This window comes from Mauremys reevesii, linkage group 23 (assembly GCF_016161935.1).
Source record: "Mauremys reevesii isolate NIE-2019 linkage group 23, ASM1616193v1, whole genome shotgun sequence".
Lineage (NCBI taxonomy): Eukaryota > Metazoa > Chordata > Testudines > Geoemydidae > Mauremys > Mauremys reevesii.
In genome coordinates this window covers 14,427,221-14,452,599 of record NC_052645.1, presented here as the reverse complement: position 1 = coordinate 14,452,599, position 25,379 = coordinate 14,427,221, and the positions used below count along the sequence as shown (strand labels likewise).

General features: G+C 55.8%; 1 protein-coding gene across 1 annotated transcript; it reads left to right on the top strand.

Annotated features, from left to right (window-relative positions):
- The first annotated feature begins 671 nt into the window (after window positions 1-671).
- On the top strand, window positions 672-25,144 carry CNKSR1 (connector enhancer of kinase suppressor of Ras 1). Its single transcript, XM_039511528.1, has 21 exons — window positions 672-804; window positions 1,800-1,957; window positions 2,252-2,454; window positions 3,227-3,311; window positions 7,636-7,677; window positions 7,816-7,935; window positions 8,032-8,091; window positions 8,633-8,701; window positions 10,886-11,014; window positions 11,480-11,565; window positions 14,263-14,378; window positions 15,547-15,728; window positions 16,400-16,430; window positions 17,752-17,924; window positions 19,078-19,151; window positions 19,785-19,856; window positions 20,260-20,333; window positions 21,528-21,592; window positions 21,822-21,951; window positions 22,559-22,740; window positions 22,829-25,144. The coding sequence occupies exons 1-21, from the start codon at window positions 753-755 to the stop codon at window positions 23,036-23,038; spliced, it is 2,313 nt and encodes a 770-aa protein (XP_039367462.1). The 5' UTR covers window positions 672-752; the 3' UTR covers window positions 23,039-25,144.
- The last annotated feature ends 235 nt before the right edge of the window (window positions 25,145-25,379 follow it).

Sequence of the window (25,379 nt, the reverse complement as noted above, 5' to 3'; positions counted from 1 at the left end):
GTGAGGATGCGATGTTTAGCCACGCTCTGTTAGTAATAAAACTTTGTATTTTTACAGCATATTCCATGTAAGGATCTCAAACCACTTTACAGACTTAAAACTCCCCCTGCGATGAGCTGGTAGGCCAGTTGTACCTATTCTCATTTTACAAGTGGGGAAACTGAGGCACAGAATGTCACTGGTCTTACAGGTGCCGGAGCTGCAGAGGCTACCTATGACAACCCCTGCTCGGGGACCTTGCTTCTTTAGCTCAAGTTGTAGCCGCTCCTGCTTTTAGCTCCGCGAGTTCTCCTTTCCGTGCCAGGCCGGTCAGCCGAGATAGCAGGTGTTGTGTTAGCGACTCGCCCGTGATCGGATGCGGAATCTGGTGGAATTTGGAGCTCTTAGCACCCAGTCCTGCCCTCTGCCCACTAGGGAACACTCCCGCATTGGCCAGGGCCGAGGTAAACAACCTCCTGTGGGTCTGTGCCTTTAAGAGAGTCAGGAGACAGCCTGGGGGGACGGGGTGTAAGCCTGTTGAATCAGTGGGGGCGGGGTTGGGCAGAGCTCTGAGCTGAGTTGCTAAGGGCTTGGAATTCCCCGTGGGGAGGGGGGAGCAAGGGTCCTCCAGAGGGGGCGGGCCTCTCCCTGCTGAGCGACAGGCAGCTGCACCAACCCCAGAGCCGGCTGGGAGTTACCTGCTGGGGCTGCCTCAGCTCAGGTGTGTCCGGGAGTCCTGCCCCTGGACAGACTTTCCGGGAACAGAGCTGGGCATGGAGCCCATCGGTGCCTGGAGCCCTGGGCAGGTGGTGCAGTGGCTGAGAGGTGAGTGGGGCGGGGTGGCGGGTCCAGGGCTGGCAGAGTTTGTACGGGGGGTGCTGAGAGCCATTGAACCAAACTGGAACGCAAACCCTGTGTATGATGGAAACCGCTTCAAGCCAGGGGGTGTGGGAGCACCCCTAGTTCCAGCCCCATGGCCAGGGGGTGTGGGAGCACCCCTAGTTCCAGCCCCATGGCCAGGGGGTGTGGGAGCACCCCTAGTTCCAGCCCCATGGCCAGGGGGTGTGGGAGCACCCCTAGTTCCAGCCCCATGGCCAGGGGGTGCACTTCAGCCCCGAGGGCGGGCAGGGGGGCAGCCCGCTCCCAGGGCAGAGTCTGCGCTGGCAGGAGGAGCTGTGCAAGTGCTGCTGGGAGCAGGAGCGACTGAAACCTGGGGGCTCTGGCAGAGGCGGGTTAGACGCATGCTGGCGTGGCTGGGCCCGGCCCGGATCCCTGCCCTGGGGGAGGAGAGACATTCCCGGGGGAGGATATACAGTCCAATGCAGGGAGGTGCACATACTGGTGGGGGTGGATAGGCAGCCCCATGGGGACTTGCCAGATCTGGCAGCCAGGGAAGGTAACTGGTGTTACACACTAGGTGGGATGGGGAAGAAGGTAGATCAGAGGCTCTGTTCTCCCAGTCTCTGGACAAGGGGCCAATCAGTGAAACAGAACGGGGACAAACTCGAAACCTACGCAAGGAAATATTATTAACACAGCACGTAGCTACACGGTGGAACTCATTGCCACAGGATGCGTCTGAGGCCAAAACCTCAGCAAGACTCCAAAGGGGTTTGGATGCATTTGGTGGATAACAAGAATGTCTGGAGTTAGATGAGTTAATGCTATTCTGGGAGGGCCGTTAAAACTCATGCTTCAGGGCTTAAGCCCTGGTGAAGGCAAGAGGACAGGAAGGCCTGGCAGAGCTGTCAGCAGAGGGGGAATCCAGGCTGAGGTCTGGACATGGGCGATCTGGGAGCAGCTGCGTTTGCCCCTTTCAGGCCTGGACAAGGCGCTGCAGCAGTATCCCTTTGAGACGTGGTCCCTGACCGGGAACGATTTGCTGCAGCTGTCCTATCGGCGCTTGGAGGAACTGGGCCTGAGGCGTGTTGGCCATCAGGAGCTCATTCTGGAAGCTGTGGAGCAGCTGTGTGCGCTGGTGAGTGGGTGGCTGTGAGGCTGGAGCGAGGCCCTCTCCCAATCTCCAGCACCGCCTGCGGTGAGCGACGGTGTGAGGGTTCCCTCCTGGTGTCTGACCTGCGGCCTTGCTTCCCAGATGGAGGGAGCTCTGGGATCCAGGGGATGGGTGGGTTGGGGATCCTGCCCCCCCACCCAGCATTTTCAGGGAGCAGTGCAGAGTTGTGGGATGTCTGCCACCCTCAGCCTTCGTTCTGAGCTGCTCCAGGGCTGGCGCCTCTCTCCTCTGCTGAGTTAGTTTGGATTGTTCTCCCAGAACTACGAGCTGGAGACCACCAGCCTGGGGACGCTGACAGAGAAGCTGCAGCAAGTCGCTCGGACCACCCAGACCCTCATCCTGAGCCGCAGGAAGGTGACCGTGTATGATGGAGAGGCCATCGAGATGCCCTCCCCGGACCTCCTGGCCTGCATCGCTGAGCTGATCACGGCGGCCAAGGGGCTCTTCTCCTGGCTCAACAGGTACTTGCTCCACCAGTCTGCAGAGGCCAGGGAAAGCCCACGGGGAGGCTGGAAGGCCAGGGCCACATAAGGAGGGATCCCACATGATAAGGAAGAGGGTCGCTGAACGGCACAGGGCGCAAGCTACAGGCCTTCTGCACACACAGTCTTTGCAGAGGCGGAAAGAGACGCTGGCCCAGTGCTGCCAGGACTGGCTGCAAGGCAGCCAGTGTCTCCCTGGCCAGAGGAGGATGGTCTGTTAGCCCAGAGGGACAAGGCTCCACTCAGTGACTGGGGACGGGAGGGCGGTGCTGTGACCACACTGTTCTTGGTGATGGTGAAAACAGCAGCATGCCAGCCCGGAGCCTTCTGTGCAGAGAACGGGCACAGCATGGGCAGTGGCTGGACAAGGATCCTCTGCCCATGTGCCTCTGCCCTGGAGGGACCCCCTGTTGCGGCCAGAGGGGAGCTCCGTCCCCACGGCCTTCTCACTCCTTTGCTGAGGTGGCTCTGTGGGGTGTGGACAAGATCGAGACTCCCACCTTGTTCCACGCAGGCCACTGAGTGCCCGGCAGCTGCCCGCTGCAGGCGATGAGCTCTGTGTCCTATCGCCAGCTGCCTGGGCCAACTGGGGCCCCTTCAGAAAGCACCATAAAACCCTGGAAGATTCTTCACTTGTGATAAGGCCCTGGCCCAAGGGGAGGACGGTGCCTCAATTAATTTGAGGTCATTGGGCCCTCTCCTTTCCTGCCTTCCTTTGACCTGACGACTGTCTCACTCCCGCACTTCACAGGTATCTCTTCTCTCACCTGAATGATTACCCAGCCAGCCGGGACATTGTCTCACTCTGCGGAGAGCTGGCCCAGATCCTGCAGCAGGTCAGTAACGAGGGTTTTAAAAATCCCAAGAAACCAAAGCCAGACTGTGGCAGGGTTGGCATGTTTGCGTGTTACCCCCTGAGATGTGCGGGGGGCCTGTGGATAAGGGCGACGTCTCGTCAGTACTCGTGTCATGCCGGGGTGTCTCATGACCTAGGAAGTGAGAGAAAGGGGGCAGAAAAGGAGGGCTGTCCAGATACCATGGTGATGGGCACAATGTAAGGACTGACCGACACCCACATGCCGCACACACGTTTTTCTCACTAGCAAACGATCAGTGAGATGTTCCCCAGAACTTCATCAGGATCTCCCCTCTCCAGAATGTCCCCCCTTGGCTGACGAATACCCCATATCCCAGCAGAGTGTGAGCTCCTAGCGGGACTGGGGAATCAATTTCTTTGTTCTTATTTCAATTCAAAACATTTTCTCGTCGTCTCGGCAACCCTGGACGCTGTCAATTTAACCATTGTGTTAAAACGGTGCTACTAGCCCCTTGGATTTTAAAGCTTTTCTTTCTCATACTCTTAATTTGTCCCTCGTTGTTTGTGCATCTCCCTGAGCTCCGAGAATGAAAATGGCTCGTGTCTGTTGCTCAAAGTCAGTTGCATTTTGGGGCAGTCCCCTGCTGAGGTGTTTTGGTACTAACGCTTCCGCAGATGTTGTTTAATAATGTGTGTTTTCATTACAATTTAAATCTGTACTGGAGACCTTCCTGTTGCTCTTATTGTGTCCATACATCTAAACGTTGGGCCACTTCTGAACAGACAAGTGAACCTTGCACTGGTTATATAGTACATATTTTTCAAGGATAAAGCCGAGTGTATTGATAGAGCAGCCCAATGTCCAATTTGGAGCTTGTCACTTATAGGGAACCCAACCATATCCTTCTGCATTATGATTCTGAGCCGTGCAATATGGCTCATTTTGTAGGCAAACCATTTGTCCTTCCAAAGTGTTTTTATTGGACGTGGGGCACTGCCCCTTCTGGCAGGGATGGGTTAGCGGGTCGCTGAGTCAGATGAACGGATATTGGTGGAAGACTGTTTAAAAGAAGGAACCTGACTGGAGATTATAAACTGTCAGATGATGGAACAGAGAACCATACCCTGCCTTTCAATAGCACCTTTCCCCTACCATTCTCAAAGTGCTTTACAAACCCGAATGAAGCCCTATTAAATAAATCAGGGTCACCCACATGTGTAGATGGGGAAACTGAGGCACAGAGATGCACTGACTTGCACAATGTGTCAGGGCGAAAATGCCTGAATCCTGGCTCCAAGTCTCCTGCTCTAACCACTAGACTCATGTCTATAAGCAAGTCGCTGCTGGCGGGGGGAGGGTGTCAGAGGGGTGGTATTTGGGTCATGGGAAGGAGTGCTGTTAAGTACCTTCATCCTCCAGTCCTCTGTTCGCTAGTCTTCTGCAGTGCTCCTTCAGCTTGGATTCGCAGGTTGCGAGATGGTAAAAGCAGCCTCGGGTCTCGGCATGGCTTCTAGCCAGCAATGCCTTTGTAGTCCCAGTGTTCCGACTCCTCTAACACCTCCTTGGACCCCAGCAGGGCTCTCCAGCTAGAGTAGACGGTTACCAGCAAGAGCTACCAGTGCTGCCAGTTCAAATCCTAGGCATGCGTCTTGCCTTCCAGAACCCAATTTAGGGGCAAGTCCATGGGGAGCCCATCAAGGAAGGGCCAGGGAGGGACTGTAGGTTTTAGTGTTGCAAGCACGCTGTGAAGGCTTCCTGGAGCGAGGTCTGGAAGTGGAGAGACCGCACTTTGCCTGGGGCGCGTGCGATCTGGTCACCTGAGCCCGTGTTGGTATCTATCTCCGGAACGGCCTCGCTTTACAGAAAGGTTACGGCAGTGATTCAAAGCTGGCCGAAGAGGCGCGTGTACCTGAGCTGCCCGGGGAAGGCTCGGTGCCTCTGAGGTGCTGCCCGGGGGGAAGTGGGCAATAGGAGATGAGAGCCATGGGTGGGTGCAGCCGCGATCGGACCCTCAGCTTGGCACAGCTCAGTCAGCTGCAAAGAGGGGAAGGGAAAGAGAAAATGACCAGAGTGTGAGCAGGGAAGGGACCAGGAGATAAACAACATCAGAGGGGGGGTGGGGAACTGTTCTTTATATAACCCTGTGATTCACCCTTTGGGATCAGGTTCCGGGCTGGGGGGAGCTCAGTTGTCCATGAGACTCAGCTGAGCGAAAGTCTCTCTCCTCCCTAACGGGCTGAACCAGAGATTCGGGGGCGGCTGCTCGGCTGAGCCACAGGTACTGGGAGCTAATCGTTCCCTGAAGATCCTGGCCTGCTCAGGGGGGAATGCAGAGTCCAGGGCACTGGCAGGAGAGGGCGCATCTGGAATGGGCTCTGGGGGAGGCTTCTCCGGCTTTGGAAACAGGGTCTGGAAGCGAGGAAGGGAAGGGTAACTGTGAGGTGGGGGAGGGGAGATTGTGACATGGAGAGAGATAGAAAAGGAGACACAGGGAATCCTTAATGGCTTGTAAATGAGGGGGGTGGGTGGAGGGACAGGGTCTGGGAGGGCAGGAGAGGGGTGGAGGGCGGGGACAGGGTCTGGGGGTGGGGCAGCAGGGGTGGAGGGCCAGGGGACAGGGTCTGGGGGGGGCGGGGCCAGGAGAGGGAGCGTAAGGCAGGGGGACAGGGTCTGGCGAAACCGGGGCACGAGGGGGTTGGAGGGCAAGTGGACAGGGTCTGGGTGGGCGGGGCAGGAGAGGGGACAGGGTCTGGGGGAGTGGGGGCAGGAGAGGGGACAGGGTCTGGGGGGCGGGGGCAGGCGTGGGGTGGAGGGCCAGGGGACAGGGTCTGGGGGGGGCGGGGGCAGGAGAGGGAGCGGAAGGCAGGGGGACAGGGTCTGGGGAAGCAGGGGCAGGAGGGGGGTGGAGGGCCAGGGGACAGGGTCTGGGGGAGCAGGGGCCAGAGGTGGTGGGTTTAGGGCTGTGGGGCAGGAAGAAACTGACCCTACTAATAACCTAAAAGTAGAGCCACGATCCACCGGTGCCACGTGCAACAGAGGGGAACTCAGCGCCGCGGCTGCGCTAACTCGCTGTGGTTCACCCCTTCCTCTGCCATGCTAAGCAGAGACGTCCCTGCCATTGTGCCCTGGGGGGTGGATCCCTTTCTGATCCCAGATCCGGAGGTTGGCATAACTCTGTGTGTGAGCAAGCATGGCCTCAGTAAGGCACCTCTCGCCCATTGCCCCCGTCCCCCATCCCAGCAATGGATTCTTCTCCCTTGGGGAGGGGGCAGAGCCTTCCAAACACCGACAGCCCTGTGGACAGACCCCGCTCTGTGCCTAACCCCGGGGCTGCCCCACATTCTAGCCGCCTGGGTTGACAAGTTCATTCTTATTTCCCATCCCCAGGGTGTTTTCCCCACTCCCGTCCCCCAGCCTTCTCCTCTTGTCGGAGTCACTCTGATTTTTCTAATGAAATTCACAAGAAGAGGCTGGATTATGGTCTCGGGGCCTCATCCAAAGCCCCTGGAAGCCAAGAGGAGTCTCTCAAAGCTCTGTCCTTCGAGCGAGGAGTAGCTCCGAGAGCACTGCCAGCTCCTCTGCTCCCGGATCCTTTCTCCATTGCTGGGCGGGGTCGTGTGAGGGCTCAGCGCGGTCGCCCAGTGACTCCCCAGACAGACTGTGTCGGGGAGTCGTGTGCTGCCTGGGATGCTTGCGCTCTGTTTGTCCCCATCTGGGCTAAATGGCAGAGACGAAAATGACCTCTTGGCAGAGTACCCGTCTCTGGGAGCATGAGCACCGTCAGCCGACCTGCAGGGGCCAATCCCCCTGTATGTAGGGGAAGGGGTGGTGGTGCCTCTCCGCAGCGCCTGTCCTCATGGATCCCAGTGTGCTCTCTAGGCCTAGATGTGATCGGCCAGGCCTTCCCTCCCCCAAACACAGGCTTCCCTGCAACATGCAGCCGCTATCTGGGAGGAGCCAGGCGGCGCTGACGGGAATGAGTGAAGAATGGCGTCTCCATTGGAGACAGCTGGAGGAGTTGAGGCTGGTGGAATGTAACAACCTGCCCTGGAAGCTGGCCAGGGTGCTGGGGTTAATCCTGCTACTGCTCTTAAAAACTAGGACTGAGAAGTCTTTCGTGACTGCACAGCCTCAATCTTGCGTCTCACCTGGAGGCTGGCGGCGCGGGGGCATTGGGAGTGGAGCCACCAGCACCACTACTGCAAGACCTGGGGCTGTGTTACGTGATCCCCCCATCCAAGCAGGGCCGTCATGATCTGCTCTTGGCCAGGAAGCATCTCGGGGAGTTACAGCATGTAAAGCTGGATCAGCCTAAATTATCGCGTGTCTCTCATTCTTCTAGGACTGCAGAGTGTCTGAGAGAGAGAACCGGATCCTGCTGATTGTAAGTACCTGTGTGTGTGTTCGTTCAGTGCAGAAGAACACATATCGGGGTTTGCCTGAGGTCGCTACTGCCCTTCTGTAGAAGCCGTGAGGACCTGGAGGGTTTCCTGAGGAATGAGTCTCTCCTGCTGTCCTTCAGTGCAGGCACCTCGCGGGGATCTGTGAGAACATCTCGAGCAGCAGCCCGGCAGCCCTGCTGAACCAGACCGCCATCTTGGAGAGCGTAGACCTTGTGCCCACAGAGCCAGAGGACAGTCTGGTGAGTCCGCTCCTCCGCCGCAATCCTCGCCTCTGCCTCTGGCTCACGCTGGGGACCCGTTTGACGTTTCCAAACTCTGTCTTTCCCTCTCTGCAGGGCATCGAGATCAAATCCACCAACTCCTGCCTCCACTTCATAGCGGGAACCGCCACCGAGGTGAGAGATTTGGGGGAGGGGGAGGGAAAGATGGCTTCTGATTTCGTCTTTCCAGCCTGCAGGTGCAGGGAGATGGCTCAGAACTGGTGTCCCAACGTAGCCCCCTTCTTAAACCTTCCTACACTGGTCCTTGATGAGCAAAATCTAGTTTGGGTATCAGAACTCCCTGGGCTTGTTAAGGTGCTAAACCCTCTTCCTGAACCAGCTCTAGGACATGGGCTGCACTGGACAAGACTTGGCTGAGTCCTTCCAACTCAGCTGACTTGTGGCCATGTGTCACGCTAACCTTGGTCAAGGCTTCCGCTGGCGCCTTGGTTCAGTCATCTCCTGCCCTCACACCTGTGATCCTGCGGGAATCGCCCAAAAGATCAGGCCTGCAAGTTAATGGTTAATCCCCCTTTTCTGAGCCCCTCTGACTTACATCAGCCTGAGAGCTGCTTAACGCTGATTAGGCTCAAGCCACTTGCACTGCCGCCTTTCTCAGCTTCCCAGCAAGCACGGTTCTGACACCGTTCGGTCTTTTCCTTGCCTCTCGTCCTAGTGTCCCGCTGACCACTGCAGCCAGATCCTGCCGGGGGATGAGATTGTTCAAGTCAACGGGCAGGTGGTGGTAAGTATGGTCCCGTCCTCGCTCCCGTTAGCATGTTGGTCTCTTGGGACAGCCAAAATCCTACCAGGAAGGGAGGCCTCTGAATGTAGCTGCAATCATGGCTGATGTGTAAGGTCTGCCCTGGGGAAGAACGTCACACTCGGCAGAGGGTGCTGCATGGAGTGGGGGCTTTGGGTTCTAGTCCTGACTCACTGTGTCACCTTTGGCCAGTCACTTCCGTTCTCTCTGGGTCTGGTGGGGCTCCCCACATGCGAGGCTCTTTCCCAGCAGAAGGTGTGACCCCCGCCCCGAAGGGATCAGGCTAAAACTCACTTCGACTCTGGGCCTCGAACCCCCCAACCTGACAAGGGGATTATGCTGGCTCCCCCTTTTTATAAAGGGCTCTGAGGTCCTGGGATGACAATGTAACGTGTCCCTACTCATGTTTACTAAGACGGGCCGGTTCCCACTTAACCGCTCTGGACCCTCTTGGCTGTAGGCGTCTGTATGACCCAGATGCCGCTGGGATGCTAGCATGGCTAGTTTCCTTTATTAGAAAGCCTGGTGCTTAGCTATTCTTTCTTTCCTCCGTCCCCTCTTTGCTCTCTGACTCGCCTCCCGCATGGAGGAGAAGCAAACACCACCAAAGCCTGGCTCTCCCCTCCCCCCCACCCCATTCTAAACACAAGCGCATGGGCACGCCCAGGAATCGCTGTAAGGAACCCGGGTGTTTCTGCCACATGCTCGACAGACTGAAACCAGAAGAGAGGGGGAGAAAAGGAGGGTTTCTGGCTCCATCCTGGGAGAGGCAAACACCCAGCACTTGGCTGAGCTCGCCGCGCGCTTACAACCATCAATTAATTTAGCCTCATAAATCTCGACTGCCCAGCCAAGTGGGGTCAGAATCATTCTCTCCATTTGACAGTGAAGCATCTGGTTAGGTGGGCGACTGTTTGCTCGAGCTGGTCGGAAAGTGGGTCTTTCCTGTGGGAAGAAAGGTTGACTTCTCGGCAAAAAAAATCAAAACCTGAAATAACTGGGTTCAGCAATGGTGCTGCGGTACCTCCTGGGAGTTGTTGTTTGGGTGCTCGTGCTCCCCCTCTCCTCCAACTGGGCTCCCTGGCTGGACTATAGCTCCCATGATGCAGCAGCCTCACCTCTTGGGGAGAGCAGATGGTGCATGATCGCCCCTGGGTGTGATGCAGCATGGGATATGTAGTCTGACTGGAAAGCCCAGCTTATAGAGGAGAACAGGGAGATGAAGCAGCTGGACTACAACTCCCATGAGGCACCACGAAGTCTATCCAAAATTAAACATTTCAGTATTTGAACAAAACCTGAACTCTTTATGGGCATTCAGGTTTGCAGCAACAATAAAACCAATTTCTACAGAAATCAGATACTTAGTGTAAAAATTGTTCCATTGAAAACCAGTTTTCATGGTGACAGGTTTCAGAGAAGCAGCCGTGTTAGCCTGTATCAGCAAAAAGAACAGGAGGACTTGTGGCACCTTAGAGACTAACAAATTTGTTGAGCATAAGCTTTCGTGGGCTCGGATGCATGCAGTGGAAAATACAGTAGGAAGATATATACACAGAGAACATGAAAAAATGGGTGTTGCCATACCAGCTATAATGAGACTAATTGATTAAGGTGGGCTATTAGCAGCAGGAGAAAAAAAATTGTTGTAGTGATAATCAAGATGGCCCATTTCAAACAATTGACAAGAAGGTGTGAGTATCCTGCTGACCCTCTGATAGGGAGGATGACCAGCTGGCTGGCTGCAGGCTATTAGCTGAATGTCTCTGACTGGCCGGTGATCCTGCAGAAATGGACAGTGAAATGAGAAAGGTGTGGATGACTAGCTTACGAAACTGCTTTGATGGCCAGGTGTTTAACTGGTTTGTAGCATTGTTTGTGCCGCACCATGGAGCTGTAATTGAGGCAGGTGTCTAAACCCTGACCATTGATTGTACCAGGTGCCTAGGGAGAGAAACATCCCCCTTTCTGAAATCCTGTGGCTAGTGGTGCTCGCGCTCCAGAGTAATAGTTACCAGACACAAGGTCAAACCGATGGCCTTACCAGCTGACAGAGCCCATGTAACAGAGTAGACTGACCTGCGGAGTTGCCTGTTTCAAACAACCCATTGAGTGCGATTCAGCCTGTGCTGGCGATGAGCACTGATCTGCTAATCCCATGCGCAGGTGGGTTGGACTCGAGTGAATCTAGTGAAGAAAATACTCGAAAAGCCAAACCAGGTGACGTTGGTGCTGAAGAAGATTCCACTAACCTCTGTGGGGTCCCCGTGTTCCCCCAGGTCTCCGTGCCATCAGGTAAGCAGGACCCGGTACCCCCACGCCCCCAGCATGAGAACTGAACCTTCACTTGCTGTGCTGAATAGGCAGTGACTGGCTAGGAACCCAGTCGCGCTGGGCTCAGCGCATGTGTTCGGAGATGGATCCCAGGGCCCTCTTTGCCTGGTCCCCAGGGCTAGCTGTAACTGCATCAGTGTCTTTTGGAGGGGGCACCAGCTCCCTTCCCCACCCAGTGTGCTCCCAAATCCTCCTTGTGCTGGCTGGAGGCTCCTTCCTGGGGCTTCGCAGTTCTGCAGCTTCCCTTTCATTCCAGTCCTTCTCTTGTGTCAATGCTTTTGTGAAGTGCCCGGAGTCGGGTCTGACTCAGTGCTGAAGGCATTGTCCCAGCAGCATAGAAGAACAGTAGTAGGGTGACCCTGCTCTGCTGTGTGTCTCTTGAGCTCCAGTGGTGCGCAGGATGGAAATTCACTGACTGTTTTATAGGCACCTGGAAGCTTCTTGGATGCTGCAGAATCTCCTGGCTTGGAAAACAATGACTCTCCAGTAAGCTTGGTCTCCCTGCCTTCCAGGTAAGAGCCCAGAACCTTACTCTGAAGTGGCTTCCTGTTGCTAGTCTTTCTCTAGGCCTCTCTCATGGCTCTGCCCTTGCCGCTGTGTTGGGAGGAGAGACTAGGCATTGTCTGTTACCCACAGAAAGGTGGGGCGGGTGGGGACCTCAGAAGTCTAGTCCAGCCCCCCGTGCTGAGGCAGAAGCAAGTACACCTAGAAGCAGAGTTTCTCAGGTGTGGCCACCAGAAGCTTTTCTTGTGGCCACAACCTGGGGGGAGAGGGGGGGAAGAGGGGGAAGTAACAGCCCCTCCCTCTCCCTGTTGCTCCTGGATGCACCAGGGCCGCCCAGAGGATTCCGGGGGCCCGGGGTCTTCGGGGGCGGGGGGCCCTTCCGTTCCTGGACCCGCCGCCGAAGTGCCCCGAAGACCCACGGCGGGGGCCCCCCTGCCGCCGAATTACCGCCGGAGCAGGACCCGCCGCCGAAGCGCAGCCCGGTCTTCGGCGGTAATTCGGCGGGGAGGGGGGCCGCCGCGGGTCTTCGGGGCACTTCGGCGGCGGGTCCCGGAACGGAAGGGCCCCCCCGCCTCCGAATTACCGCCTAAGACCGGGCTGCACTTCGGCGGTGGGTCCCGCTCCGTCTTCGGCGGTAATTCGCCAGCGGGGGGTCCTTCCGCCCCGGAGCGGAAGGACCCCCCGCCGGCGAAGACCGGGAGCGGCAGAAGCTCCTGCGCCCGGCTGCACAAGAGTTTGCCGGGCCCCCCGGAGCGAGTGAGGGACCCTGCTCCAGGGGCCCCGAAAAACTCTGGTGGGGGGCCCCCGTGGGGCTCAGGGCCTGGGGCAAATTGCCCCTCTTGCCCCCCCCCTGGGCGGCCCTGGGATGCACCACCTTGTTGTTGGTTGCTGGGGCCGCCAGCAGGGGTTGGGCCCTGTCCCCCTCTGGAGACACCTGGGGCACAACGCTGGAGGAGCAGGCAGCCAGTGAGTTCCCCACCTTCCCAGGGGCGGTGGGGCTCAGGCTTTGGGCTTCAGCCCTGGGGTGGTGGGCTGGCAGGCGCTGGCAGTGGGGCTTTGGGCTCCGGGGCCCCAGGCTCTAGCCCCCCGCTGCCACCCCCGGCCCCTCATTATGGGCTTAATTTGTCCCCAGGTTTTGGCAGGGCTGAGTAAGTCTACGGTGAAAAGTGATACACCTCGATATAACGCCGTCCTCGGGAGCCAAAAAATCTTACCGCGTTGTATCCGAATTTGTGTTATGGGTCGCGTTATATCAAGGTAGAGGTGTACTTGTGTGTTTGTTCATTTCAGTTTTCACAACAGACTTACTAGCTAGCAGTAAATCAAGTACTATGGTTTGGACGTGTCTATGTGCATATTTATTTGTTTTTCCTAAGGCTAATTAAGTAAAAGAGTTGGTGGCCACACTCTGAGGCCATCAAAACATTTGTCCGGAGAACCCCTGACCTAGACTATTCTTGACATGTGTTTGTCTGACCTGTTCTTAAAAGCCTCTGATGACGGGGATTCCACAACCTCCCTAGGTAACCTGTTCCAGTGCTTAACTATCTTGCAAGTTAGAAAGCTTTTCCTAATATCTAACCAAAATCTCCCCTGCTACAAACCAAAGCCAATTACTTCTTGTCCTATTCTCAGTGGACTTGGAAAACAATTGAGCGCGGTCCTCTTTCTCACAACCTTTCAGGTGTTTGGACTCTGTTATCATGTCCCCGTGACTAAACAGGCCCAATTCGTAGGCTGTGCAAGTCAAAGACCCTGCTTCTGTAGGTTTGCTCAGGTAGACGGTAGATCTGATAAGATCACAGTCACCAGAGCAAGGATCCTGTTTTCAGCCTCACATGCCAGGGAAATTTTTAATGTTGTTGTGAATTAATTATAAGCAAAACTATTTGTTTCCTTAAGGATCTTCTGGTGGGAGGGGTGGGGAGGTAGAAAAGATTAAAAACATCCCTCCTCTCTCTGGAAACAGGAACCTTTGTATTTGGGGAAGGATGGGATGAGGAGGGGAGGAAATGTGGTCTGTTTTTTTGGATCAGACACTGGGAGTTGGGACTCTGGGTTTCATTCCCAGTTCTGTCATAAATTTGCTATGCGACCTGGGCAAGTCACAGCGCCTCCATGCCTCAGTTTCCCCATCTGGAAAAGGAGGAGGAGCTGTCCCTTCCTCACAGTGGTGGTGTGGCCTTGCTAGGCAGTGTTTGCCTCATGGATAGAGCCCTGGACTTCAACTCTGGAGACTGGAGTTTTATTCCTGGCTTGGCCGCTGGCCAGCTGGGGGACCTTGGACAAATCACTTAAAAAAAAAAAAAAAAAAAGTCGGTGTCTCAGTTTCCTCATCTGGAAAATGGGGATAATTTATGAAGTGCTTTGAGATCTCTGGCTGAAAAGCACCGCAGAAGCTCTGGGCAGTACTTATTTAATTTTTATCTGGAGCCTCGCACTTTGTTTTGCCCCGCTGACTTTTCCATGAGGTAACATTTTGTGTGGGAGAGGAAAACGATGCAGAATCAGCTCCTAGATCGCACGTGTGGTGCCACAGGTAAAAACGCCCCACGTGACCAGCACTGACAGGCGATTCTTTGCTGAACTGAACTCTGATGAAACGCTCCCGCCCACACAGGGCGGCGCGATTCTGCTGAATAGCAAACCTGCTACAGGGTTAGTTTGCTGTCAAGTGCTAGTTAATGGTTTCTCCTCCCCTGAAGCGTGATCGCCGGGCTGGACTCCGCGCTGGATCTCGCCACTGGCAAAGAGGAGGCATTCGACTCAAGCCACCCCGGAGAGGAGACCAGGGACTTCCTACAGCGACTCTCCACTGAAGGTAGGAGAGAACAGATGCCCTCCGCATCCTGTGGAAAGCAGCAAGCCCTCCTCTGAAAGGCTTTCCACGCTGGGGTGAGCGCTGCTTGTTGCAGGCTAGTGGGACGGGATTGTGGGCAGATACTCGGCTGAGATTCCTGTGCAGAGCAACACCGGGACCGTAGGTGCTGACTCCAGGGGTGTTCTGAGGCACAAGCACCCGTGGTGTGGGGTGGGAAATAAGGGGTGCTCGGTACCCACCAGCCACAGCTGTTCGGCAGGATCCCAGTGCTGGGGGAGCAGCTGGTGGAAGGTGCTGGGAGAGGGAGGGGGTGCCTTGGGTTGGGGTGGGAGGGATGGAGAGGAGGCGGGACCTGAGGGCAGAGCGGGGATGGAGCCACCCGCCAGGGAAAAATGTCAACGCCTGTGACTGGGACTCCTGTTATAACTGGTTCCTGCCCAGACACTCTGCCTCCCGTACAGCGCCGTGCACATTGGAGGCCCGATCTGATCCTCTTCATGCTACTGTAATATAAGTAAGTCAGGAAAGGGACCAAGCCGACTGGAGTCAGTCAGAGCAGGTCTAAAGAGTGCTGCCTACTGCTTAGAACGGAGGCCTGGGTATCCGGCGTCTCTTCCTGGCTGCTGACTCACTGTGCGACTTTAAGCAGGTCCCTTAACAGCTCTGTGCCTCAGTTTCCCCCTGTGTAAAACAGTGCTGATAGCACCCTCCTTGCAGGGCTCTTCTGAAACTTTAATCGACTAAGGTTCCCAGAGCACTTGGAGATCTCCTGAGAGATTATCCACCGCGTGATGTGTACAAAGGCGCTCCATGTAGGGCATATGCAGAGCATGTGGTAACATTGGACCTGGAGGGCCAGCTTCCCCGCCGAGCTCGTTCGCTTTGCGTGGCCATGGGGTGGGGGATGTGAGTTGAGACTACAGTGATCGGGTAAAATGCGGCATGGACCATACTGTGCTTCACGCTTAAAGGGTAGGCCCCTTGCAAAGCTCTGGGCTTGAGCAACTGGAATGGTGCTCGTGTTACAGAGTAAAGGCTTTAGTGGGGCCAGCGGGGGATCTGGCCCTAAATTTTTAACCCGCTGTCTGACCTCTCCGTGCAAGTGAAATACAAATCGTCACGTGGCTCAGAGGTGTTGGCGTCCCCCTGACCGGTTTGATCTTTGCAGACACTTCAGCAGCCCCTGCGTTGGAGAACCAAGGTTTGGGGACAGGATTTGAAGGGTGCAGCTCCCCCGTTGCTGTCGCTCCAGCCAGACCCAGCACCTTGGACCTCGGATTGAAGGAGTCCCCAGAGAACAGAATTGGCAGCAGAAGTCGGGGACCAGAATCTCCCGCCCTTCCAAAAAGGGTGAGAGGAGAGCGACCGAGCCTAGGCCAGTCTCTGCCTGTGTGTCCGTACAGCGACAACCCCCTGGGCCTGAGGTGGCTGAGGCCTCTAATGCAGCACACAAGACTAATATAAACGTGGATGGGGTAGAGAAGGTTGCATGGGCTCCTAATGCCCCTGCCCTGTAAGACCAGAAGGAACGCCATTAGAAATTTAACAGGCAACAAATGTAAAACTGAGATGAGAAGGGGGGGGGGTGAATCTTTTTAACTTTGGGTATGGTTAACTTGTGGAACTCACTGCTGCAGGATGTCTGAGGCAAATAACTTAACAGGACCCTCAGTTTCATCCTTGCAAATGATAGGCTCAGGGCTGGCCTAACTCTGCTCCCAGTGAAGTCAGTGGGAGTATTCCCTACCCTGCAGTTAACATCCCCTGGTGGGCAGGTAGCTGCATGCTGAACTAGCTAGAGCCCTCGGGTGCTCTAAGCAAGAGAGCGGTGATCACTCAGCCATTTCCCGCATACCACGGCCAGCCAGCGAGTGCATTGTCTGCTCTCCACTGGCAGGTCAGTGCCATAGATAACGGCATCTCCTTCACTTTATCGTCTGCCTCCCAAAAGCCTTGTGAGTTGCTTGCGTGGCCAGGATCTTTCTAACCACGTGTATCTGTGTCCTCTTCATCCCTTTCAGAGCGGCACCAGGAGTTGCTCCAGGCAGAAAGGTGAGTGGCCGCCTCCCGTCCCCCTGTGGGTTTGACAGTCGTGAGCTCCAGGTTAACCAGGGGATCAGAGCGTTTCCTCCCCTTCCACAAAGGTTTGTTTTCCCCCAGGCCCAAGGCGCATTCTTAGGTTGCACATTAACTTGGCTATGGGCCGGTGGCCCAGGGCAACCCGCCAAAGAGGGCACCGTGTGCAGGGTTTGCTGAGTCCCACCTGACCTGCCGTAGCTGGGCTGATCGGGTGAGCAGCCGCGACTGGAGGGGGTGGGGGACCCAGGCTGCAGGGGGGCAGTTGGACGACCAGCCAGGTGACTCCTCCAGAGCAGGGGTGCCCCTCCTCCCTCCTGCTCCCCTGCTGCTCGGGACTGGGAGTGTCCTGTCTGCTGTGCGGGGCAAGGCTGATGTCGGGGTGTCCCCCTCCCCCTGCCCATGCGCCTGGTCTCAACAGGGTGGGGGTGACAGGGCGGGGGGAATCTGTCTATGCTGCTGCCTCTCTGGGTCCCAAGACAGCTGCCTATGTCTGAACGAGCTGGAATGCTTTCTTAAAGAGACAGCGCACTCATACTCACTCAGGCGCACACACACTGTCTTTCTCACACACTCCCCCAGGCACCAACACACACTGTGTGTATGTGAGAGACAATCTATCTCACACATGGTGCTTGGGGCGGCAGAAGTGGTGTCTGCGTGCTGGGGAGCAGAGCACGGCCCAGGCAACCCTCCGTCTGGTGCTCCTCCTCTTGGCTGTGGAGCAGAATCTGGTGTCTCTGTTCTGAGCCTGGGGCTGGGAGAACCTGCTCTGAACCTTCCTCTCCCCCCCACCCCTTCCTCCCTCCTCTGCTCCTTGGTGAGCTTCTGCCACGGAAGTGAGGGGCTCAGCACTGGGCCGAGCCAGGCCCTCTTCCCCCGCCAGTGCAGCTCCTGCCCCGTCTCCTCGCTGCCGGGTGCCAGCAGCTGCAGTCCATAGTGGTGGTGGGGTATGGAGAGGGTCCCTCCGGGGGCTAGGCCGAGAACCACCAAGCTTATGTCCTTTGTGACCAGAGGCAGACGGGGATGAATGGCTGGTGCATTAACGGGTGTGGGCACCCAGGGCCCAGGCTCCCCGTTGTCATGCACCGAAAAGAGTGGGACTTTCCCCACTGCCTACAGGGCCCTTCCGTGCCTCTGCTGTCCCCTAGCAGTGAGAGGGCGCAGAGAGGTGGGGATGGGGGAGAAGCAGCTCCCGGACCCCGCTGACAGGGCATGGCTGGGGCAGGATCCATGGGCGGCTGGTGGCTCCTCTGTTGGAGAGAGCTCCTCTGCCCCCTCTCCTCCTTCCTTGCAGGAGTGGCTACCAGGCTGAGCCGCCGGCGGGTGTCCTGTCGGGAGCTGGGCAAGGTGGACTGCGATGGCTGGCTCCTGAAGAAGAAAGACCACGTGGGATTCATGTCCCAGAAATGGAAACGCTGCTGGTTTGTGCTGAAGGGCCACGTTCTCTACTGGTACAACCAGCCCAGTGTGAGTGCGTCCCGCGAGCTCTGCTGGGGATTAGTGGAAAGGGGCAGGTAGGGGGGTCAGCAGAGGTGCCGTGTACTCAGGGGGCTTAGGGCGGGAGGGAAGGGGGTGTTGGCTGCTGGACTCTGGAGATCCTGGGACAAATCTACAGGGACTGTGTAAAGTGAGATAAGTTTGACTTCGCTGTGCTCAGAGCCCAGTGGACTCCCCAGGCCTAGGTCAGCCCAGCCACTGATGGGTAAGGGAAGGAATTGGCAGTCAGCTTAAGAAGTTTAGAGTGGGGGGTAGAGATTTCTGTGCCTCTCCCTCCCGTTAGCAGTGGTCCTCGCTGCACCTTCTCTCCTGGCCCAGTTGCTGCATGTCCCCAAATGAGACTCCTCTGCGCTCAGATAACTCAGTGAGCCAAATTCAGGGGTGATGTGTAAGAGGGGTGGGTTGGTGGGTGTAACAGCCCCACAGAGAGAGCTGGAAGAAGGTGGATCCTGCACCTGCTTCGTGGGCTTTTCCCCACCCTCTGACTCCACCAACCCCATTTATAAGAAGGACCCTGATCTCCTCTGTAAAGCGCATTCAGGCCTATGTGCGGAAAGGCTAGATGAGAAGAACTGGGGATTATTATTTATTGTTATAATCAGAGAATATCAGGGTGGGAAGGGACCTCAGGAGGTATCTAGTCCAACCCCCTGCTCAAAGCAAGACAAACTCCAGACCCCTAAATGGCTCCCTCAAGGATTGAACTCTCAACCCTGGGTTTAGCAGGCCAATGCTCAAACCACTGAGCTATCCCTCCCCCCCAAGGACAGCATGGCGTTCCCGGAGTAAGCCACATGTTGTTGATTTACCTTCTTGGCACAAGTGTTGGGGCAGCCGTGTTAGTCTGTATCCACAAAAACAACAAGGAGTCCGGTGGCACCTTAAAGACTAACAGATTTATTTGGAGACATCTGAAGAAGTGGGTTTTTTACCCACGAAAGCTTATGCCCAAATAAATCTGTTAGTCTTTAAGGTGCCACTGGTCTCCTTGTTCTTCTTGGTACAATGGCTCTCCTGACCACAGAGTCCCGTGTGATGCACCAAAACCCAATTAATCTTGCTTCTAAATGCCAACGGCAGCAAAGCCCCCTGTGTGTGACGTGCCCCTTGTTTCACCGCCCAGGATGAGAAAGCCGTAGGCCTGATCAACGTGTCGACCTATGACCTGGAAAGCACCCGGGAGCAGAAGAAGAAATAGTGAGTGTGTGAGATGCTGGGCAGAGACCTCGGCTTTGGGAGAGGAGGGTGAATTTAACCTGGGAGAGGAGGACCCTGAAGCATCCAGGAGCTGCTTGCTGCTGGGGATGGCGTGGGAGCATTCTCCGTAGGGCAGCGCATCCGACAGAGCGCTTGGCGCCAAGCGGACTAGCTGTACGCAACGGTGCAGGAGCTCTGTGTGGGGAGATGCTCCCAGCTGCTCCAGTCCCCACCTCTCCAGCAGGAGGCGCTGAGTAACGGTGCAGGAGCCCTGGCTGTAGGGGAAACAAGCAGCCCTCTCCCAGCAGGGGGCGCTGTAGGGCGTGGTGCAGGAGCGCCATCTACCAGGTGGAAATTTAGAGAACTGCCTAGAGGGAAAGACTGTCTCCAGACTGCTCATTGTGGATGGGTTTGAATTTGATTAATGTCGGGGGAAGGTCATTTAAAAATCCCAAACAAAAGGCTCTGCAAGTTAAGGGTGAACATGTGTTTCAGCAGAGCCCAGCTAGCTCTGTGGGAGGCTGGAAATGGAGCTAAGAATTGGACACTAGCTTCACTCTTAAGAGTTACAGCCACCCGCTAATCTGGGAGAAATTTGTGGATAATGTAGCCACGTCCTTGTTCTTCTTTCAGTGTCTTCCAGCTCTGCCATGAGAAGTACAAACCTTTCATCTTCGCAGCAGAGACTCTGGCTGATCTGAGCATGTAAGTAGCAGGATTTGACATTGCTAAGTAAATACCCTGTGGTGATTGGCTACAAAACCCTCTCCTTGCTCGCTAAATTACCTGGATGCAGTTAAGCTCCAGAATTCTAGGGAGGGGCTGAACCAGCCTGAATCTACAGTTCCTGTGGTCACGGGAGACTGTGTCCAAATGGCCGGTACGATTCAGTGAAGGCAGAGTGTGATTTGTGGAACCCGCCCCGAGGGTTCGGGCTGCCGGGAAGGGAGGTGGCTGTGGAAGAGGGCTGGATCTCTGATTCCGAAAAGCATTGGTCTCAGATGGCTTTCCCCACGCGTGAGGTGGTTCGTGTGGTGGAAGGGGAAGTGCCTGGGAACCTGGGAGGGGATCTCTTTGGCGACTGTACGTGCTCTGTTTGTCTTCCCAGGTGGGTGAGTGGTTTGATCGCTGCAAAAACCAAATACAAGCTGGCCCAGGAATCGCTCCCGCACAGAGAAGAAGGTAGGAACCAGGCACCTTGCGAACCAGTTATTATGTGCCACGTCCCTACAGGGTGACTGGATGAGCCCCTGCCAGCATCCTCCTGACTCCAACGGGCTCCACTCCCGTATCTACATAAACTGGGGTGGGATAGTTAGCTGGGAGGGGGGCCAGTGCTGCAAGTGGTCTGAAAAGTGTGTGTGGGGGGGAGGCTCTTGTCTTCCTGAAGCGGCTGCTCCCAGATTACAATGCTTAAAGCGCACCCCTCAGGACACTGCTCTCCTTTTAATTGGCTGGGTCTGTGGCCTCCCCGACGGGTGCACATAGACATTTTAAGTACTGGTGGGGAACCAAAGCTCTTGGATGTTGGAGCCCAGTAGCCCTCACTAGGGGAGAGAGGAAAGTCAGTTGCCTCTGGCTCGGGGGTCTGAAGCGTGGGCCCAGTGGCACAGAGCGTCTCTTCTCCAGAGTTCTGTGTTCAGCTGGTGAAGGCCCAACCGCACGGTGAGCGAGATGTGAAAGGAGGGGCACACGCGAGCGATTCATGTGGGAGGTCTGAAATGTGGCAGGATCCATTCTGCTGGCACTGGGACTTTTGTAACCTCAGCGCAGTGACTGCCGACACACGTGCCTTTTGACAAAAGCGAGGGGACCTCAGCTTTGTGTGCAGCGTAGGACCTTTGAGACTAAATGAGGGACACCCCTGAAAAAGGTGGCGAGTCTGGGGTAGAGGGGTCAAGGAAAAGGGTCCCGCTCTGCGCTGACTGCAGGCACCCCCCCCCCCCCCTTAAGACCAAGAATCCAAAGATGTGGGCGAGCCAGGCTCCGTTCCAGCTCCCGGTCTCTCCTTTCCTGGCCTGGGAGGAGCTTGCTGCGCTGTATGATGGGGAGGGGGTGACGATGAGAATCCTGTTGCTGAGCCATGACTCCTCCAGTCACCAAGCGGCAGCAGGGCTGGAGCGAGGTTGGGTGAGGCGATGCAGTGATGCCTAATGGTTAGATGACCAGCTCGGGGACCAAGAGGCCTTGCCCCACCTTCCCACTCTGCAAGGATCATCCCCAGCCGGTAGGTTGGGACCCTTCTTCTCACTAAAGTGCTGTGAGATCCTTGGATGGAAGGAGCTGGAGAAGGGCAACGTGTGCTGTGTGGGAGCGAAGGTCCGTGGCAGGTCTGGGCTTTCCCGCTGATAGTCCCTGCTGTGCTTCTCCTGCCAGACTGCTACAGTGAGACGGAAGCCGAGGATCCTGACGACGACGCTCCCAGGCCTGGATCTGATCTGGTGAGTGTCATCGGGGAGGAGGGCGGATCCTACAGCCCAGCTGGGGAGAGCCCTGGCCCTGTGTGATGGGAGATGGGGTCAGCTCTTGGCCCTCCCTTTGCGGATGCTGGCGGGCGGGTGTCAAACGCAGCTCGGCAAAGGGCGCGAGGATCGTGGCTCTTCGCAGCCTCCTCGGGAGCTGGGATTCCTTGCTGTCGGGGGAGGTCTCTAAACAAATGTTCTTCCTCAGCTGCCGAAGAGAAGGGAGCTGCTAACCACTCTGCAGGGAGCCCAGCCCGGTGCTGCAGTGGGGAGCCCCGACCCCACGGGCCCCCTGGGGAGCCCCGTCCCTGGCAGTGGCAGGCCCTGCTCGCCCCTGGGTAAGTGCTAGCGCTGCTGTTCTGAGCCCAGGCCTGGATTTGGGCCGCCGAGCATCACCTGTGCTCAGTGTGGCCCTCTGGTGACTGGTCCAGGTATAGCAGTTAATGAATCCTCTGGGCTGTTACACAAACGGGTCCTTTCTGGGGCAGGTGGGCATTGGATGGGGGGGGTGCTGAATGGAGGGTGGGGGAGGGGTTGTGTCAGGGCTTCTCCTTTGTAGTGAAGAATCTCCTATGACCCGCCCCATCCCCTTTCTGTTCAGCCTCCCCCCGGGATCTGGTCTGGTGTGTCCCAGTACGATTGGTGTTAGAATGTCCAAAGGGCCGTAGCTCCTGTTGTGGCACTAACATGCCATTCTGTGAGCTAGCCACTGTGTCTGGGGCCTGTTGTATTTCTCCGGCGCCTTCTGTGGAAGTTTTCATAACCCTCCTGACCACAGAGTACCAGGCTCCTGAACTGGCTGTAGTGCTGGGGCCTGATCTGCTTGGGGCCATCCTGGCAGCAGGCTCCACCTACTCCCCACAAGCCCATCACCCTGGCACAGAGGCTGTTCCAGCCCCACTCTAACTCTATCTGCTGTGTGTTATGTCCCCCATCCGCATGCAGACTCCCCTGGCGAAGAACTGGAGTCCCTGATTAAGTGTCTGAAGCAAGGTGGGGTGTCTCTCATCGGCACGTGCCAGCTCCTGACCCACGAGCAGTACCGCAAATCCTTCATCAAGCGCAACAAGAACCCCCAGATCAATGAGAGAATTCACCTGGTCCGGGCCCTGCAAAGCACGCTCAAAGTAGGTGAAACGTTCAAGCCCTCTCGCTGTGTAATGCCCTCTGATGCACAAGGACTGAGCAGCGGGGAATGTTCTTTTCCTTTTGCAGGCGAAGGTGGCTGAGCTCCAGATCCTCGATCAGCTCCTGAACGACTCGGAACTGACCTCGGAGAAATTCAGACACTGGAAAGAAGAGCATCAGGAGTTATACCAGGAAATCCACCAGTGGTGGGTGGCCAGGCCAAGCCAGGCTGAAGGTCTAGAAGCAGAACTTGGCGCTGAATCCAGTCCACAGGAAGCTGCCGGTGCGACGCCGTAACACATGGGAACGGGGCAGATCCTGAGCAATAACTTTCCTTTCATAAACCTCCAGTGCAGGGAATAACACGTCCCTCTCTCATTCCGGAGAGAGATTCCTGTCCTCTCTGTCCCAATAAGAAACGCGATGCTCTGAGAGCAAGGAGGAATGGTGCTCGCTTACAGCACGCAGTGTGTCAATTTAACTGGAGAGTGGGATGCGTTTTAAGGACACCTTTTAAGGCTCTCCCCTGAGAGCAGGATTTTATGCAGGGAACTACTTTTGACAAAGCCTTGTAATTCTGAGGACTGAGGGAGGAATTCTCAGAATGGATCCTCGGTTGGGTCTAGAGAGAATTGCTTGTTTTAAAAGAACTGCTGTTTCCATTTCCCAGTGATGCTTAATGAATATGCATCCATCTACTTCACTGAGTAACTGAACCCAGCGCTGTGAGGCCAGAACGGTCTCTCTGGGGGTAATTCTGAGATTGGGATATTCAACATGTTGATGCCTTGGCATTTCTCATCACTTGACATCCATCCAGAGCCCGATCAGAACCAAGAGCCCGTGTGATGGAAGATCTTTTATGGATAGAAGGATCAGAGAAGTGCTGCCTGGCCCCCTCTGGCTCTGCTTGCAGTGGTAGATATTCATTTGATAAAGAGAGAGGCTGGTTTTCATATATGTACAAATAATTCTGTGAACAGTATTTGCTAGTGGACATTCTCTGCTCTGCTGCTAACTCCCAAGTGTGACCTTGGGTGATTTGCCTTAGTTTCCCTATATTTAAAAGGGGATAAGACTGATCTGCCTCATAAAGCTGCAGTGTAGTTTCATTAATTCATGTGGCCAAAACTCTTTGAGCTCCTCTGCTGCAAGGCCGTGTTACAGATGTAGGCTGTTGGTCCGTTTAGCCAGGGTAAAGATCTGATCCAGCTCCCCTCGAAGGTGATGGATGTGTTGCTGTTGAGGGAGCTCTGCTTTGTTCTGTTTAAACAGCCAGGACCTGTCTACACTGCACTGGAAAGCAAGCCTCCCCGCTGACCTCCCCAGACGTGTGCTAGCAGGGCTCATGCTACCGCTCTAAAACTAGCGGTGTGGATGTTGCTTTAATGTTGCGACTTGGGCTCTCGTGCCTTCATCCCCAAGTTGTCAGAGCCCAAGCCCCAGCCCCAGCCGCAGTGTCTACACAGCTATTTTTTTGCAGCATTAGCACAAGTCTGAGGAGGTGGGCTGGGAGGCTCACTCCTGATGCAGCGTGGACAGGCCGACACCAGCTGGTTCGCTGCAGCCCTGCCAGTAATTTTAAGTAAAATATCCAGCTGTTTTCTAGCATTTTAACTTTCCATTTTTATTTTTAGTTTATGCAAGTGCCTGATCCCAAGTCCCTTCCTTTGCTGACAAATCAGTTCAGGGCCCGTTCTAGGTAACCCTGACTCTTATAGGAACCAGGGTTTGCTCTAATGAAATGCACCCACCCTGTCCCCCTACACGTGAACCTGAAGCTGCCTCTGGCTAATGGCAGTGAGTTAGCAGGGCATTTCCTTGGCGGCTTAGAGCAGGAGAAGGTTGAGCCTCCTTCATCTCATTATCTTCAGCAGCTGCCAGGGCTGGAGTCCAATTTGAAGCTTGGGGAGAGTCTTCCTATTGTTTGCAATAGGCTTTGGTGCCTGAGCTTGCCTGCACCCTAAAGTTACCACCCTCGCTGCTTGGTTCTGCTGCCCCAGCTTTCTGGACAGCCAGAACCGGCTCACCAGCGCATGAAGCTATTCCCTTGCCCACCCCCTCTCTCTAATTCAGTACCTCCAGTCTCAGCCAGCCTGCAGGCTTGGGGGCTTGTTCCTGGTGGGAGGGGGGAAATCCCTCCATCCCTTGTGAGCTACGGGGAAAGGAAAGCAGCCCTTGTTATATTTTTGTATTGTCAAAGCTGTTTTAATTTTTTCTAAGCACTCTCCCCTGCCGGATTTGTGTACAGCGGAGGATTAGGTTTTATGTATGATCAAACCACTTCTCTGTTCCATCCTCAATCTCTCTGCATCTGGCCACTTCTAGCTGGAATAGACAGGGGTTGTTTGAAGCAGGCAAGGTTGGTTTTCTTGGGGCATGAATAAAACTGTGTTGATGGCAGGTCCAGCTTTGCCTCCTTTTCTTGGATTTTAAGTTTCGGAATAGCAGCCTGTCTGTAAACTGCAGGGAGTAGCTAGCTCCAGAGAAACAGGATCCCACCCCCAACTTCGGCCCTGAGTCTCACCAAACCTCTCTGTGCAATAGTCTTTCTCCATCCCTCTTTCCTTGCTTTCATCTCGCTTCAGGGGCTAGCCTCTCTTGCCCTGAGGGATATTCAGCCCTCTCGGGAGGAAAT